The sequence below is a fragment of the Macaca nemestrina genome, chromosome 1, assembly GCF_043159975.1.
Source record: "Macaca nemestrina isolate mMacNem1 chromosome 1, mMacNem.hap1, whole genome shotgun sequence".
NCBI classification, from domain to species: domain Eukaryota; kingdom Metazoa; phylum Chordata; class Mammalia; order Primates; family Cercopithecidae; genus Macaca; species Macaca nemestrina.
Genome location: NC_092125.1, coordinates 1,448,497 through 1,463,915, shown reverse-complemented (window position 1 = coordinate 1,463,915; position 15,419 = coordinate 1,448,497). Strand labels below are relative to the sequence as shown.

Here is a 15,419-nt window from a genome sequence, read left to right as displayed (position 1 = left end):
TGTATAGATTTTTTCTGTTAAATATTATATAGTGTATATAATTAATAAATCTCAGTTTTATTCAGGCTATGGCCAGTGATCAGTTGTTCAAGCAGATTAGTTTGTGTGTAGTAACCAATCTTTGAGGGGATGGGTAGGAAGATGATGAAAGGCAGCATGAGTCTTTGAATTAGTTTATAAAATAAAAATTGATTTTCTAGCTGGGGTGGGTTTGATAAATGTATCTTTTTTCCTGAAGTTTGTCCATTAACGGAGGACCTTGTGTTGTATTCAGTTTTGTTTCATGAAGGTGAGTTAAGATATATATGAATAACAGCAACAACAAGACAACTTTGTGGTAGGGGAACAAAGAAAAAGCATCGGTTATTGCCCAACAATTTTAACTCAAAATGTGATTGCTTTATTCTGATAGAAACAGTTCCCAGAGATACTCTCTTGAGGTAGTCTAGTTCTCTCATTTGGCAATCACTTGGCCTCCCAATGAGAGCTCTTAAAAATTAAAATAGGGGTATGTGAAAGGCACAGGGACTGAGCAATGGTTTAAATTGTCTCTCACAGAATACGAAAGACCGGGGAAGGGGGATTTGAAAGCAGCTTTGTTTTCTTTACTTGGCAACTTCCTGGAGCTTGGATCCCTGCCAGTTAAACCTCTGCTCTGGGTGTGCCAGGGGACTTGTTAGAGTGCTACAATATGCCAGTTAAAAAGTTTTAATTAAATAGAGGAAACGACAGGCACTGGCACCTGCAGTTGGGATCCCAGGAGGGGAAGAACTTGTTATAATATCCTTTGGGTTTCTAACTTAGCTCTCCCTGGCATTCTGGACGGTAATGAAGCCCCAAGTTCATTTAAAGGCACCTTGGCAACAGTGAAATCAGGCAAATTTTGACAAAAAGTTTTAGGTTTCACCTGGGACCAGATGCAATTCTCGTACAAAGTACTGGATTATTTGCTTATTATTAAACACACTGTGTCTATATTTGTGATAGGAAGACAGACAATAGTTTGTTCCATTAATTTGAGGTAGAACAGCAAAATGAGTCCCCCTTGATAACTTTGGGCTCATTTAACAACTGTGCTTATGTTCCATGACGTTTATCTGCATATGATTATTATTCACTGGAATAAACTGATCATTCCGAGGACAGCCCTAGTTCCCTCATATGACTACCTATTTCAGTATTTGGAAAACAATCCAGATTCATAACTGGAATCTTTCTTTTAGTATTGTGACTGGGTCACAGCATTTATAATAAAATTGTCACTGCACTAAAAATACCAGTATTTTATTAAGTGTGGAAAGATATGATATTCAGCTCTCTTCAAAAGTAGCTATTTGGTTATTTAAAGTTAGCTCATAAGTTTTATGTATTTATAAAGCTGAAGAACTTGGGCTAGATTCTTAACAAAAAAGTTTTCAGTTTGGTAAAAGGTTCAGTCAAGTCAGTGAAAAACATAAAAATCCTAGGATAGATTGAATTGACTTCAGTTATTTTAATATAGCAAATTCTTTTTATCAGTTAAAGTGTTTTAATTTCAGCCCTCGTGTAAAGTATTGATTAAACAAGAAAACTTCCTGAGTAACACAAACTCCATTAGTTTTGTTGATGCAGAAAGCCAAACTCTGTAAACTATTTGAAGAGGTTTATTTTCAGCCAGACACGAATGACCATGACTCATGACACAGCCTCAGGAGGTCCTGAGAAGACATGCCCAGGTAGCTGGGTTACAGCTCGCTTTTACACATTTTAGGGAGATAGATTCCCAAGGTAGCAGGGTTATAGCTCGCTTCTATACACTTTAGGGAGACAGATTCCCAAGGTAGCTGGGTTACATCTTGCTTCTATATACTTTAGGGAGACAGAAGTTACAGGCAGACATAAATCAATACATGTAAAGTGTACACTGGTTTGGCCCTGAAAGGTGAGACATGTAGAAGGTAGGGTGTAGGAGAGGGCTTTTCAGCTCCTAGGTGAATTCAAAGATTTCCTGCTTGGCAATGGGTTGAAAATGTTAAGTTTTGCCTGAGAAGAGTTGAAGTCAGCATAAAGAAATGCTTGAGTTAAGATGAGGGAGATTGTGGAATCCAAGGTTCTTGTTATGTCAGTGAAGCCTCTAAGTAACAGGCTTCGGAAGGAATGGATAGTAAATGTATCTTATCAGATCTTTAAAAAATCTGGAAAAGACCTGGTAAGGGAAGGAGATTTTCTACAGAATACAAATTCCTCCTACAAGAGAGGGCTTTGCAGGGACATTTCAAAATATGTCAAAAAGAATGTATTTCGGGACAAAATACTTTGATTTCCTTCAAGGCCTGCTCTCTATCATGTGATCCGATATCAGAGTCAGGTTGGAGTTGGGTATCTCACTGCTACAAAGAATCTGTTTTGTCGACCTTATGATCTCTATTTTAATGTTCATGCTGGTCCGTTGTGCCTAAACTCCACAGGGATGAGGGTGTGTGTGACCCCCCTTTTCCATCATGGCCTGAGCTATTTTTTCAGGTTTCTTGGGATCCCCTTGGTTAAGAGGAGGGTCCATTCAGTCACTTGGGCACTCAGAATTTTATTTGTGCGTTACATTCTCTCTCTTTCTGCTGACTTACATTATATTTCTTTCCTGCTACTTCAATGAGTATGCTCCTAACCTCAATTACTTTCTATCATTTTCTACTTAGTGTCCCACCTTCCCAATTACTTAAAGATATCTTTTGTATTGAAATATATCTTGGGCTTCCCACAATGTTCTCACCTCATTTTTTTCATTGTGCCAATTTAGAAAACTATTTCAGTCCCATACATGTTCAAAATATTGTTGTTGTTATTATTATATCCTATATAATGGATGCTAATACTAATTTAAATATTTAGGTTTTAGGGGATGGATACTAAAGGGGAGATTTTGATCAAAGATTATAAAATTTCAGTGAGACAGGAAAAATAAGCTTTAGTGATCTATTGCACTGAATGATGACTATCACAAATAATTGTGCATTATATATTTAAAAATTGCTAAAGAAAATCGATTTTAAATGTTTCCAACACAAAATAGAAGTGTATAAGGTGATAGATTTGTTCATTACTGTGATTTAATCATTCCACAATGTAAACATGTATTAAAATATCACATTGTATGGCAACAAAAGCCAAAATTGACAAATGGGATCTAATTAAACTAAAGAGCTTCTGCACAGCAAAAGAAACTACCATCAGAGTGAACAGGCAACCTACAGAATGGGAGAAAATTTTTGCAATCTACTCATCTGACAAAGGGCTAATATCCAGAACCTACAAAGAACTCAATCAAATTTACAAGAAAAAAACAGCCCCATCAAAAAGTGGGCAAAAGATATGAACAGACACTTCTCAAAAGAAGACATTCATACAGCCAACAGACACATGAAAGAATGCTCATCATCACTCGCCATCAGAGAAATGCAAATTAAAACCACAATGAGATACCATCTCACGCAGTTAGAATGGCAGTCATTAAAAAATCAGGAAACAACAGGTGCCGGAGAGGATGTGGAGAAACAGGAACACTTTTACACTGTTGGTGGGATTGTAAACTAGTTCAACCATTGTGGAAAACAGTGTGGCGATTCCTCAAGGATCTAGAACTAGAAATACCATTTGACCCAGCCATCCCATTACTGGGTATATACCCAAAGGATTGTAAGTCATGCTGCTATAAAGACACATGCACACGTATGTTTATTGCGGCACTATTCACAATAGCAAAGACTTGGAATCAACCCAAATGTCCATCAGTGACAGACTGGATTAAGAAAATGTGGCACATATACACCATGGAATACTATGCAGACATCAAAAAGGATGAGTTTGTGTCCTTTGTAGGGACATGGATGCAGCTGGAAACCATCATTCTCAGCAAACTATCGCAAGAACAGAAAACCAAACACCACATGTTCTCACTCATAGGTGGGAATTGAGCAATGAGATCACTTGGACACAGGAAGGGGAACTTCACACACCGGGTCCTATTGTGGGGAGGGGGTAGGGGGTAGGGGGGAAGGATAGCATTAGGAGATATACCTAATGTAAATGATGAGTTAATGGGTGCAGCACACCAACATGGCACATGTATACATATGTAACAAAACTGCATGTTATGCACATGTACCCTAGAACTTAAAGTATAATAAAAAAAATATATATATATATCACATTGTGCTCCATCAGTATATACAATTCTTATTTTTCAATTAAAAACATAATAAAATAAATTAACTGCAGACAGTAGTTTGACTCCTTTGTTTTAAGTCCCTTTTATATAGGCCAGAAGCCCACAACCTACTGTGGCTTCACACCAAGGGTCCTGCTTTAGTCTTCTGTCTCTCACATGGCCCCTCTACTCACCTTTATTTATGGGAATGTGCCTGCCTCTAGTGAAAGAGCCAGTAAATTGATAGTTCACCTCCACCTACTTTGTCATATTTTACCTGTTCCAGGTCTGCAGAGAGAGGAGTTTTCTGTCATAGCAAACCTTTGCATTAATACTTAAATGTACATAGATTTGAGAAGAACATTATTTGCCTTAGGTAGGTGTCCAGAGATGGAGCTGAGATTCCTGTGCGATTGATCTCAATTTATAACTTCAGTTTTCCTGTGACAACTACAGTGATGTGTCGTTATTACCTTTTTGCTTGTGTTGGACCCCACAAGTGAGGGATTAAATTTATTATCATAAAGTTATATTTTATGGCTATTTTAGATAGCTATCTATGGATTTGATATTGTTTGGACCTGTGTCCCCACCCAAATTTCATTTCAAATTGTAATCTCCTGTGTCAGAGGTGGTGCCTGGAGGGAGGTGATTGGATTATGAGGGTAGATTTCTCATGAATAGTTTACCATCATCCTCTTGGGGCTGTTCTTGTGGTACTGAGTGAGTTCTCTTGAGATCTGGTTGTTTAAAAGTGTATAGCCCCTCCCTGTTCTCTCTCTGTTGCTCCTGCTCCCAACATGTGAGATGTCTGGCTCCCCCTTTGATTTCTGCCCTGATTGGAAGCTTCCTGAGGCCTCCCCAGGAGCCTGGAAGATACCAGAATCACACTTCCTGCACAGCCCATAGAACCTTAAGACAATTAAACTTCTTTTCTTTATAAATTACCCTGTCCAGGTATTTTTTTATAGCGATGTAAGAATGGACTAATACAGGATTCATTATGGAAGCTATCACCTCTTTATGTAGTCATTGGACTGCTGTGATTAGAAAATTCACAGCAATGAGTTGGTCTCATTTTGTATATATTTTATTGAGTGTTTGCCATTTTTAGGTTACCTCTGGGATGGGGTGCAATTCTCATACACAATATACAGACCGTTTACTTATTAGAAGGATGTCTGTGTTTGTAACTGTATCAGGAGTGGGAGGACAGTGGTGAACTCATTAATGTGATTCAGTAGAACATCAAAATGAGATCTTCATTGTGGCTTTGGGATAATTTTTTGACACTTTTAAAATTAAAATTATTTTAATTCATAATATGAAATATGTTGTACACAATAAAATCCATCTAATTAATATTTACAAATTTAAAATAAAATAACCTGTAATTACTACACACAGAAGAAATATACATCAACAATTTATTTGAGCTCCTGGTGGTCTGTTCCCTTCTTCTCTGGAGAGCTACCACATTCTTAATTTTATTTTGTAAATCATTTATCTTTACACTTTTATCATAAATATCTATATCTTCAAATATATGTGTGCATGTCTCTTTTGAGCTTTATATTGACAGAATCATATCAAAAGCATTTTATTTGTTTGCACTTAACATTTTGCTTGGGAGATTCATTCATGCAAGTACTGATGGTTAAGACATTTTAAAAATATAAAACTGTTACGTAGTATTTCATTGTTTTAAAATAACTATTTGTATTTTCTTTCATCCAGTTTTCTGCTATCTAGAAAAGCCTCTTTGTTAAGACTTTTATTCTAAGGCAGATGGGAAGTCAATATAGGGTCTTGTGCAGAGAAGAAGTACACATATCATTTTTGCTACTCTGTAGGGAGTAGGTTGCTGAGGGGCAAGGGTAGAAGCAGCAAGATTACATGAGCATTTCATAAATTCACGAAGAATAAGTGGCCCAGAGCAGGTAGGTTGCAGTGAAGATGGTGAGAAGTGGTTGGATTCTGGATGTCTTTGGAAGTAGAGCCAACAGAAATATTGTAGAGTGGCTGTAGCGTGTGTACAGAAGACAGCACTCATGGGTGACCCCGAAGCTTTGGGCCAGAGGTATTAAGGGGTACCATTGTGATCAGAAGTGGTAGGCAAGGAAGTGCCTGGAACACATATGGGATAGGGAAATACCAGAATACAATACACCTGAGATGTCTTAGAGCCATTCAAGTGGAAAGGTCATGTGGGTAATTTGCTTACTGAATCAGTAAGTAAATATGTACACAATCTTTAGGAATCATTAAGACAAAGGAAAATAACAGAAAAAAATGTCTGCAAAAGGCCTGAATATGTAGTTAATAGAGTAGAAAGTATGGATGATCAATAAACATATCAAATGATACTGCATATGGATAATAATAATGGAAATTAAAACCATGGTTGTACTCCATACTTGCTATTTTTCAGCAAATATTTAAATGAGTGAATATACTATGTTTGAATGAGGATATGGAGTGAAACGAACTCTGATGCATTAGCAATCGAAATGTGAATTTGTGTATCTCTTTGAAAAACAACGCGTATTTACCTAGTAAATATTCTAAGATTCATTTTTTTCCGTCCTAGACAGAAAGTCAAGGGCCTCAAAAAGGCTGCTGCAGGACCCTTTTTAGTCTAGTTTCCAGTCATATTTTGCAGTTGTCTCTCACTGATCTCATCTTCCCATTCTCCATTCCAACCACACAGGCATCTGTGCTGTTCTGGAATATATGCTCCTCAGTTCTGCTTCAGAGTTGGCATGCGAGAGATTTTATTAGACTGTCTTCTCCAAAGTATCTATGAGACTCACTCTCTTATTGTTTTACCAATCTGTGCTCAAAAGTCACAAACTCATGGCTCAGCCTGAGCTCCCTGCTGTTACCCACCAGTATTCTTGGTCTGCCCGAGTTTGCTCTTTTTCCTATTTACTATGATGCTGATGACCTTCCATCATGCTATGTAATTTACTTATTTATTATGATTATTTCAGCATCTGCTCTCCCACCACCTCCTCCCCGCACATGTACACTCTCATCCTAAAATATAATTTGCCCGTAAGCAGGGATTTGTGTTTTTGTTATTTCCTGATGTATCTCAAGTGCCTAGAGCATTGTCTGGCACATGGCACATAACGTTAGCTTGGTAGATGCTAGTTGAGGGATGAATGATAACCAGTTACATGCAGCAGCATGCACCAATGTGTGCGGTGATGAATATCAGAGCCTCTCAACATTTAATGACTCTCTCATTAATTTTATTTTTGAGGAGATAATTTGAGCTTTCAGTTTCCTTCCCTCAAAAAATGAAGATAAAATAAATCATACCAGTGTTGCCCTTTAGTAGATGAAAATACAGTATTTTTTATTTTGTAAGAGACCTTTTTTATTATTTGGGGAAGATTCTAGAATTTTCTCTTTGTCTTTGATGTTAAACTTCACAAACATGTCTATGTTTAGATTTTTCCTAATATATCAGGTTACATTTTTAAGGTGGGACTATAATCCTGCTTCACATAAGGAAAACACTTTTTTCGTCCAATATATATTCTCATATGTATATTTATTTATTTCATTTTAGTGATGCTATTATGTTGAAGTCTTATCTGGATTTTGTCTGAGACAATTCTACCTATCAGTTCATCAGAGTATTCACTAACTAGTTATGTCAAATCTGTTAATTAAAACATTTTTAGTGTTTTTTTCTAGATATTTATATTTGTACTTATTATTCCTACTTGCTTCTCTTTATATTTTTCTCCTTTATGTTAACTATGAGATCCTCATTTTGGGGTTATATATTTATTTTAAATTTTACTGTATGAGGAGTTAATAATTTTTATCTGACAACATGCTTTCATTTTGCTTGTTTCATTTTACTTTAAGGAGTTTGTTTTTCTTAGACAGCTCATATTTCCCTAGACATATTACCTACCTTTTCTTTAAATGTATTTGTGTGAGAAGTATTGAATCCAGGCCCCAATTTTTCCCCCTTCTATAAATATACCTGTGGCTATATCCTACAATTTTGAAAAGTGGTTTCCTCTTATTAAAGTTTTTATTTCCTGATCTCTCTCTCTCTCTCTCTATTTCTTTCATCAATGGACTGAGATCACAATCTCTCTTTCATATTGTCCTAATACCATAGCAAATTAGAAAGCCATTTTACAGTTTCTAAATACATAATTCTTGTTTAGGTTGTTTTTCTTTTGGTAAATGGTCTATTTAATTTATTTATGGTGCCCTAATAGAAAGTCATTTAATAAATTGTGCATTTGAGAAGAATATGAGTGCATGAATGTAGTTGAATGATTCAAATCTTTACATCCCTCATTTTGTTTACTTGATACGTTGAATTTCCCCTAACATTGTATTGTGAATGTTGTATTATAAAGAGAAAGTTGAGAGACTTCTTCATATACATGTTCAGTAAACACTCATATACCTATGCCCTCTGTTGTATAGCAGATCTATCCTTTTTGACTTTGATTTTTATAGACTTTTAAAGACTTTTTTGAAATTGTAAGATTCTTTTTAAGAGATGGAGTCTTGCTATGTTGCCCAGGCTGAATTGCAGTGGCTCTCCACAGGTACCATAATAGTGCACTATAGCCTCAAACTCCTGGCCTCAAGCAATCTTCCTGCCTCTGCCTCCTGTGTATCTGTGACTGCAGGCACACACCACCCACCCAGAAAACACTATTTTTTCACAGCAGTTTTAGGTTCACAGCAAAATAGAGAGGAAGTTAAGGAAATTTCCCATATCCCTCCTGCCTGCACACATACACAGCCTCCCCTTGTCAACATCCATAGCACAATGGTACATTTTGTATAACTGATGAACCTACATCAATCATCATGCAAAGTCCATAGTTTATCTTAGTGTTCACTCTTAGTGATGTACATTCTGTGAGTTTGGACAAATGTATAATAACTGTATCCATCATTATAGCATCTTACAGAATTTTTTCACTGCCCTAAAAATCCGATGTTGCTCTGCATCCTCTCCAGAAATTGGTGATGTCAGCGTTTCATATTTCAGTCATACTAATAGGTGTGTAGTGGCAACTTATTACCTGAATTTATATTTCCCTAACAACATATGATATGGAGCATCTTCTCATATGCTTATTTACAATCTGTATTTTTTCTTTGGTGAGGTGTCACTTAAGGTACTTTGCCCATTTTTAATTACATTGTTACTTTTCCTATTGTTGAGTTTTAAGGGTTCTTTTTTTCCTTTATTTTTTTTCTTTTTGGGATGAAGTTTCACTCTTGTTGCCCAGGCTGGAGTGCAATGGTATGATCTCGGCCCGCTATAACCTCCGCCTCCCAGGTTCAAGCGATTCTCCTGCCTCAGCCTCCCAGGTAGCTGGGATTACAGGCATGTGCCACCACGCCCAGCTAATTTTGTATTTTTAGTAGAGATGGGGTTTCTCCATGTCAGTCAGGCTGATCCCAAACTCCCGACCTGAGATGATCCGCCCACCTCGGCCTCCCAAAGTGTTGGTATTACAGGCATGAGCAACCACACCCGGCCCTTAAGGGTTCTTTATGTAATTTAAATAAGTTTTTTTTTTTCTTTTTAATTTAGTGATGGAATCTTGCTGTGTTGCCCAGGCTAGTCTTGAACTTCTGGCCTATAACAGTCCTCCCACCTCAGCCTCCCTAAGTGCTAGGATTATAGGTGGGAGTTTCTGCAGCTGGCAATGGATAAGTTCTTTATCAGATGTATTTTTGCCAAATATTTTCTTCCAGTGTGTGGTTTATCTACTTGTCCTCTTGACATTGTGTTTCACAGAGAAGATTTCTTTAAAATAAAGTTTGACTTTTCAATGATTTATTTTATGAATTGTGGTTCTTGTGTTTTATCTAAAAAGTTATTGTCATACCCAATGTCATCTAGGTTTTCCCCTCCGTCATCTTAGGGTTCTATAGTTTTGCATTTTATATTTAAGTCTGTGATTCATTTTAGTTTTTGTGAAGGACTTAAGGTTTATGTCTATTTATTTTTTGCATGTGGATATGCAGTTGTTTTAGCACCATTTGTTGAAGACTGTTATTGCTCTGTTTTACTGCCTTTGCTTCTTTGTGAAACATCTGTTGACTATAGGTATGTGGGACTATTTCTGGGCTCTAGCCTGTCCCATTGTCTATTCTTTTACCAATACCACACTGTCTTCATCACTGTAACTTTACAATAAGTGTCAAAGTCAGGTAGTATAAGTCCTCCAACTTTGTTATTCTCTTTCACTGTTGTTCTAGTTGTTCTGGGTCTTTTGTTTCTTCCTTTAACTTTTAGGAAAAGTTTCTTAATAAATACAAAACAACTTGCTGGGATTTTCAGTGGGATTACATTGAATCTATAGATCAAGTTGGAAGAACCAACATCTTGACAATATTGGGTCTTCTTATGCATGAGCGTGGAATATGTCTCCACTTATTCATTTCTTCTTTGATTTTTTTATTAGAGTTTTGTAGTTTTTCTCATATATGTCTTGCGCATATTTCATTAGATCTGTACCTAAGTATTTCAATTTTGGGTGCTAATGTAAATGGTGTTGTGTTTAAAATTTCTTCTTTTTATTTTATCATGTGCCCATAAGATTTTGAAGTATATATACATTGTGGGATTATGATGTCTAGCTAATTAACAATTGCATTAGCTCACCTAGTTACCATTTTAGTGGGAAAAGCACTTAACATCCACTCTCTCTGCGTTTTTTTAAGAATCCAATCATCATTAATTATAGTCACTTTACTGTACAATAGATCTCTTGAATTTATATCTCCTAACTATAACTTAGTATCCTTTGACAAACCTTTTGCTATTCTCTCCTTTCCCCTACTCACCTTTCCTTCTGGAAACCACTTTTCTACTCTCTACTTCTATGAGATCAATTTTCAGAAATTCTACATATTAACGAGATCATTCAGTGTTTGTGTTTTGTGCCTAGCTTATTTCACTTAACATAATGTCTTCTGTAGCACATTCATGTAGTTCTTAATGAAATAATTTTATTCTTTGTATGGCTAAAGAGTATTCCATTGTGTATATATATCACATTTTCTTTATCAATTCATCTGCTGGCGGACACTGAAGTTGATTCCATATCTTGACTATTGTGAATATGGTTCTGATAAACATGGGAGTGCAGATAGCTCTTCAACATATCAGTTTTATTTTCTTTGAATATCTACCCAGTAGTGGAATTGGTGGATCATATGGGAGTTCTATTTTTAATTTTTTGAGAAACCTTCATACTGTTTTTTAAAGTGGCTGTACGAATTTACATTTCCACCAACAATGTGTTTGGGTTCCCTTTTCTACACCTCCTCTCCAGCACTTGTTATTCTGGATATTAGCCCTTTGTCAAATGGATAGATTGCAAAAATTTTCTCCCATTCTGCAGGTTGCCTGTTCAGTCTGATGATAGTTTCTTTTGCGGTGCAGAAGTTCTTTAGTTTAATGAGATCCCATTTGTCAATTTTGGCTTTTGTTGCCATTGCTTTTGGTGTTTTAGTCATGAAGTCTTTTTAATTATAGCCATTGTAACTAAATTGAGGTGATATCTCACTGTGGTTTTGTTTTTCATTTCCCAGAACATTAGTGTTGTTGATCTTTTCTTTTTTTTACATACCACTACTTTTCTCCAGCTCACATTCATATACCAACAAATAAAATGGCACAAAATACACAAAATGTTTTGTGATATTTGCATGTATGATGTGCACGTGCACTTATAGGTAAATATTTGTGTATATGCATATGTAAGTATTAGAAGTTATGTACATATTTTTGGAAAATATTGGAATATATATTATGATATATATTTATGTGAGGGTATTGTGCATATTGCTTTGTGAATATTCTTCACATAAAGAGTACAGAATTTTGGAGACAATGAGACTGCTAGGAAGAAGGCAGGAATAAGAGAGAAAGGAAAATTTGGAATGGAGGTAACTATGAAAAATCAGTAAAATCTGAGATGCTCTAGAAGATGGTTCTAGAGTAGAGAGGTGATGTTCCATGTTGAAACTACTAGTGTTTCAGAAATGCAAACACCTTCCTAATTCCTTCCTGCATCTCCCTATTCTGGAAGCTGTACACCATTGAGTTTAATGTGGGAGTCACAAGAGTATAGAGTGCAGCTACCACCTTGTCTCTTTCAAATGTATAGCTGGAAGCAGGGCGGATATAGGTGTAGATTACAGGAGAATAGTAAAGGGTCACCACTGTGAGATGGGATGAACATGTTGAGAAGGCCTTCCTCTTGCCTTCCACTGTGTGGATATGGAGAATAGCAACAATGATAAAACCATAGGAGATGCAGGTAAGAATAAAGTCCCCTATGGCTAGGGTAATATCAGCAACATACACCATCACCTCGTTCATTCTTACAGGGCTACAGGACAAAGCCAGCAATGGGGGTATCTCACAGAAGAAGTGGTCAATGGTGTTTGGTCCACAGAAAGTCAACCTCATGATGAGAGCTGTGTGCACCCAGGAATTGGTGACTGCAATAGCCATGACCATGCCGAGCAAGGCTACACACATATGGTGGTTCATAATAGTACTGTAATGAAGAGGGAAACAAATGGCCACATAGCGGTCATAGGCCATGGTGGTGAAGAGAACCATCTCAGCTCCCAGAGACCATGTGAAGAAGAAGAGCTGGGACATGCAGCCTGCATATGAAATGGTGTTTTCTGATGTTAGCGTGGTCCCCAGCATCTTTGGTATGATGCTTGTTGTACAGATGATGTCCACAACAGCCAGTGTCAGAAGGAAAATATACATGGGCGTATGCAAGGTGTTGTTAGAGATTATGGCAATGATAATGAGCATGTTGCCGAGAAAAGCCACAAGATAGATAATGAGAAAAAAGAGGAAGATAATTCCCTGGAGTTCAGGCTTTTTGGTGAGGCCCAGAATAATGAACTCAGTTACCACGCTGTGATTCATCCTGCTTGGGTGATTGAATGGCAGTAATTGCGCAGAATAAACAACTGAACATTGAAAGAATCCGTGTGTTGTTGGGAGATAACATGAGGAGTGCGTGTACTTAGGGACTTAATTCTTGATTGGACACAACTTTGCAGCAGGAGTTCCCATATGATGGAGTTCTGTATTCCAGGCAATATCCTCTGTTTCCCAGACTAATCCCATTCTCTGCTGTATGTTCCTCCATGGATGATTCAAACTGAAGCCAGCGGTTGAGAAGAAAAATATTTTTAAAATGCCTTCAAATATTTTGATATCATTTTCACTTAAAATTTGTCTAAATACACACACACATATATACACACACACATATGTATATATTCTGGATATACATATATATCCAATGGAACTATAATACAAATTGTTACATACCTCAATAATTCAGTTAATTGCATGGTACATTTAGGTGTCCTTGAGATATATATGAGTGAAGATACTTGAAATAATACAAGCTGACAGGGCTAATTATAGTGGGGATATTTCAGATGAAAAATGCCCAACCTAGTATTTTGAGACTGTATATTCATGGGAACATTGACTAACGTATCACAGTCCAAATACTAAACAATTAAACCAAATGTCTGTATTAGTAGTTTTTCATCAGTTTGAGAAGTACATTGCCAAAATTCACTGGACCAGCTGTTTTACTGTTATATAATGGCAAGATAATTGGATTTAAAAATATAAAATGTAGGGTTGTGTCTTCATTTCATTATAGCTATAGATTGGCCATTTAAGCTCTGTAAGGTTTGGATTTATTATTTCTAAACATCAAATACATTGACATAAATATCAGATGTTAGAGAGACAGAGCCATGATTTCTAAAGGTCACCCAAGGATAAGTGGCAACTGGAGTTTTCTGGAAAATAATTTCTAGGACACAAGAAAAATCTGTGTCTTATGTTATTTTTCCCCAAAACTTCTATAGCATTCTGTTTTCTGGTTTCTTTTACTTTCTTTTCTAAAAAGATGAGGGTCTCACTCTTGCCCAGGCTGGTCTCAAACTCCAGGCCTCAAGAGATCCTCTTGCTTTGACCTCCCAAACTGCAGGGATTACAGGCATGAGCCACTGCAACTGGTTGCTGTCCATTTTCTTTTATGCTTGTTTATTTTGGTACATTTGTATGCACAGACAGTTATGAACTCATGGCTTTTAGAGCTATTATGATTAGATGAATCTAGTGAAAGTATTCAAAGTAGTTGTGAATTTAGTCATAAATTTACGTTTATCAATGTGCTTTAAGTTTTCAGAGATCATGTTGTACCTCTGATATCTAAACGGAGACATAAATAAAAAGCATTTTTTAAGTGTGGGTCCACAAATCTAGTCTGTTTTGCTCTCTCGTGCCTTGTAGCCTCAATAATTTCTTAAACAAATTTTAGCTACTGATAAATTCATCTTTAACTCTTTAAACTGGAAGACAAAAATAGGGCTTTTGTCTAATCCATAATCCATTTCAGAATCTCTAGCTTTAGTATTAATTTACCCATTCTGAAGAAATGTTACAGCCACCATTATTTGGGTCTTTGACATGTGACAGGCTCTATGTTAGGTCCTCTGTGGAGATGATATAATTTTATCCTCACAAGCACATTGAGTGTTTAATATTTTTATCTTTATATAATTGATAAGCAAACAACACGTGGGAGTGGAAATAATAGTAGGTAGATTATGTGTCTCATAAGTGCCAGGATTAACTCCTAGATCATCTGACTCCAAAAAATTTGCTATTAACCTATCTGCTATATACTTTCAAGCAAAACACAAATAATAGGACAAATATACACAAAAACTAAAAATTATAAGAGAGATCTGAAAGAATATGGATTTTTATTTTGAATAAGAGATGATTTGGAAGAGGAAAATATAGACAGAGTTGATTCTTAAAATTTCATTCAAATAGAATATTTGAAAGATCTGATACTGAAGTGATATTAACTAATTTAAAAAATACTATGTGTTGAGTATGTTTTCAAATATTAAGAGGTTCTGGTCTGGTCATTTCATCTTAATGATAAATCTGATATCAAACCTTCTTGAGATAAATATATAAAATAACAGACCCCTTTCAGCCTTTTGGTGATCTTAATCACCAAAAACATGCACTCAAATATAAACTGAGCTTTCATTGTTGGAGAAAAAAGCTTTGTTTTTTTTTTTTTTTTCTTGGAGAACTGTTACTTATTAATGTAAGTATTGCTATTTATCAATGTTATTTATCCACGTGACT

The 15,419-nt window shown here is 36.2% G+C and overlaps 2 protein-coding genes across 3 annotated transcripts in view; one reads left to right on the top strand and one right to left on the bottom strand.

Moving 5' to 3' along the window:
• LOC105474731 (germinal center associated signaling and motility like) overlaps nt 1-15,419 on the top strand; it is a 218,147-nt gene that overhangs the window by 159,316 nt on the left and 43,412 nt on the right. The gene's annotated exons all lie outside the window — the stretch shown is intronic.
• On the bottom strand, nt 11,812-13,386 carry LOC105474751 (olfactory receptor family 13 subfamily G member 1). Its single transcript, XM_011729585.2, has one exon. It carries the CDS (start codon nt 13,146-13,148, stop codon nt 12,225-12,227), a length of 924 nt encoding a protein of 307 aa, XP_011727887.2. The 5' UTR covers nt 13,149-13,386; the 3' UTR covers nt 11,812-12,224.

What these genes read in the sequence shown, in the direction of transcription:
- LOC105474751 (XM_011729585.2), bottom strand. Translation starts at nt 13,148, where the DNA reads ATGAATCACAGCGTGGTAACTGAGTTCATTATTCTGGGCCTCACCAAA.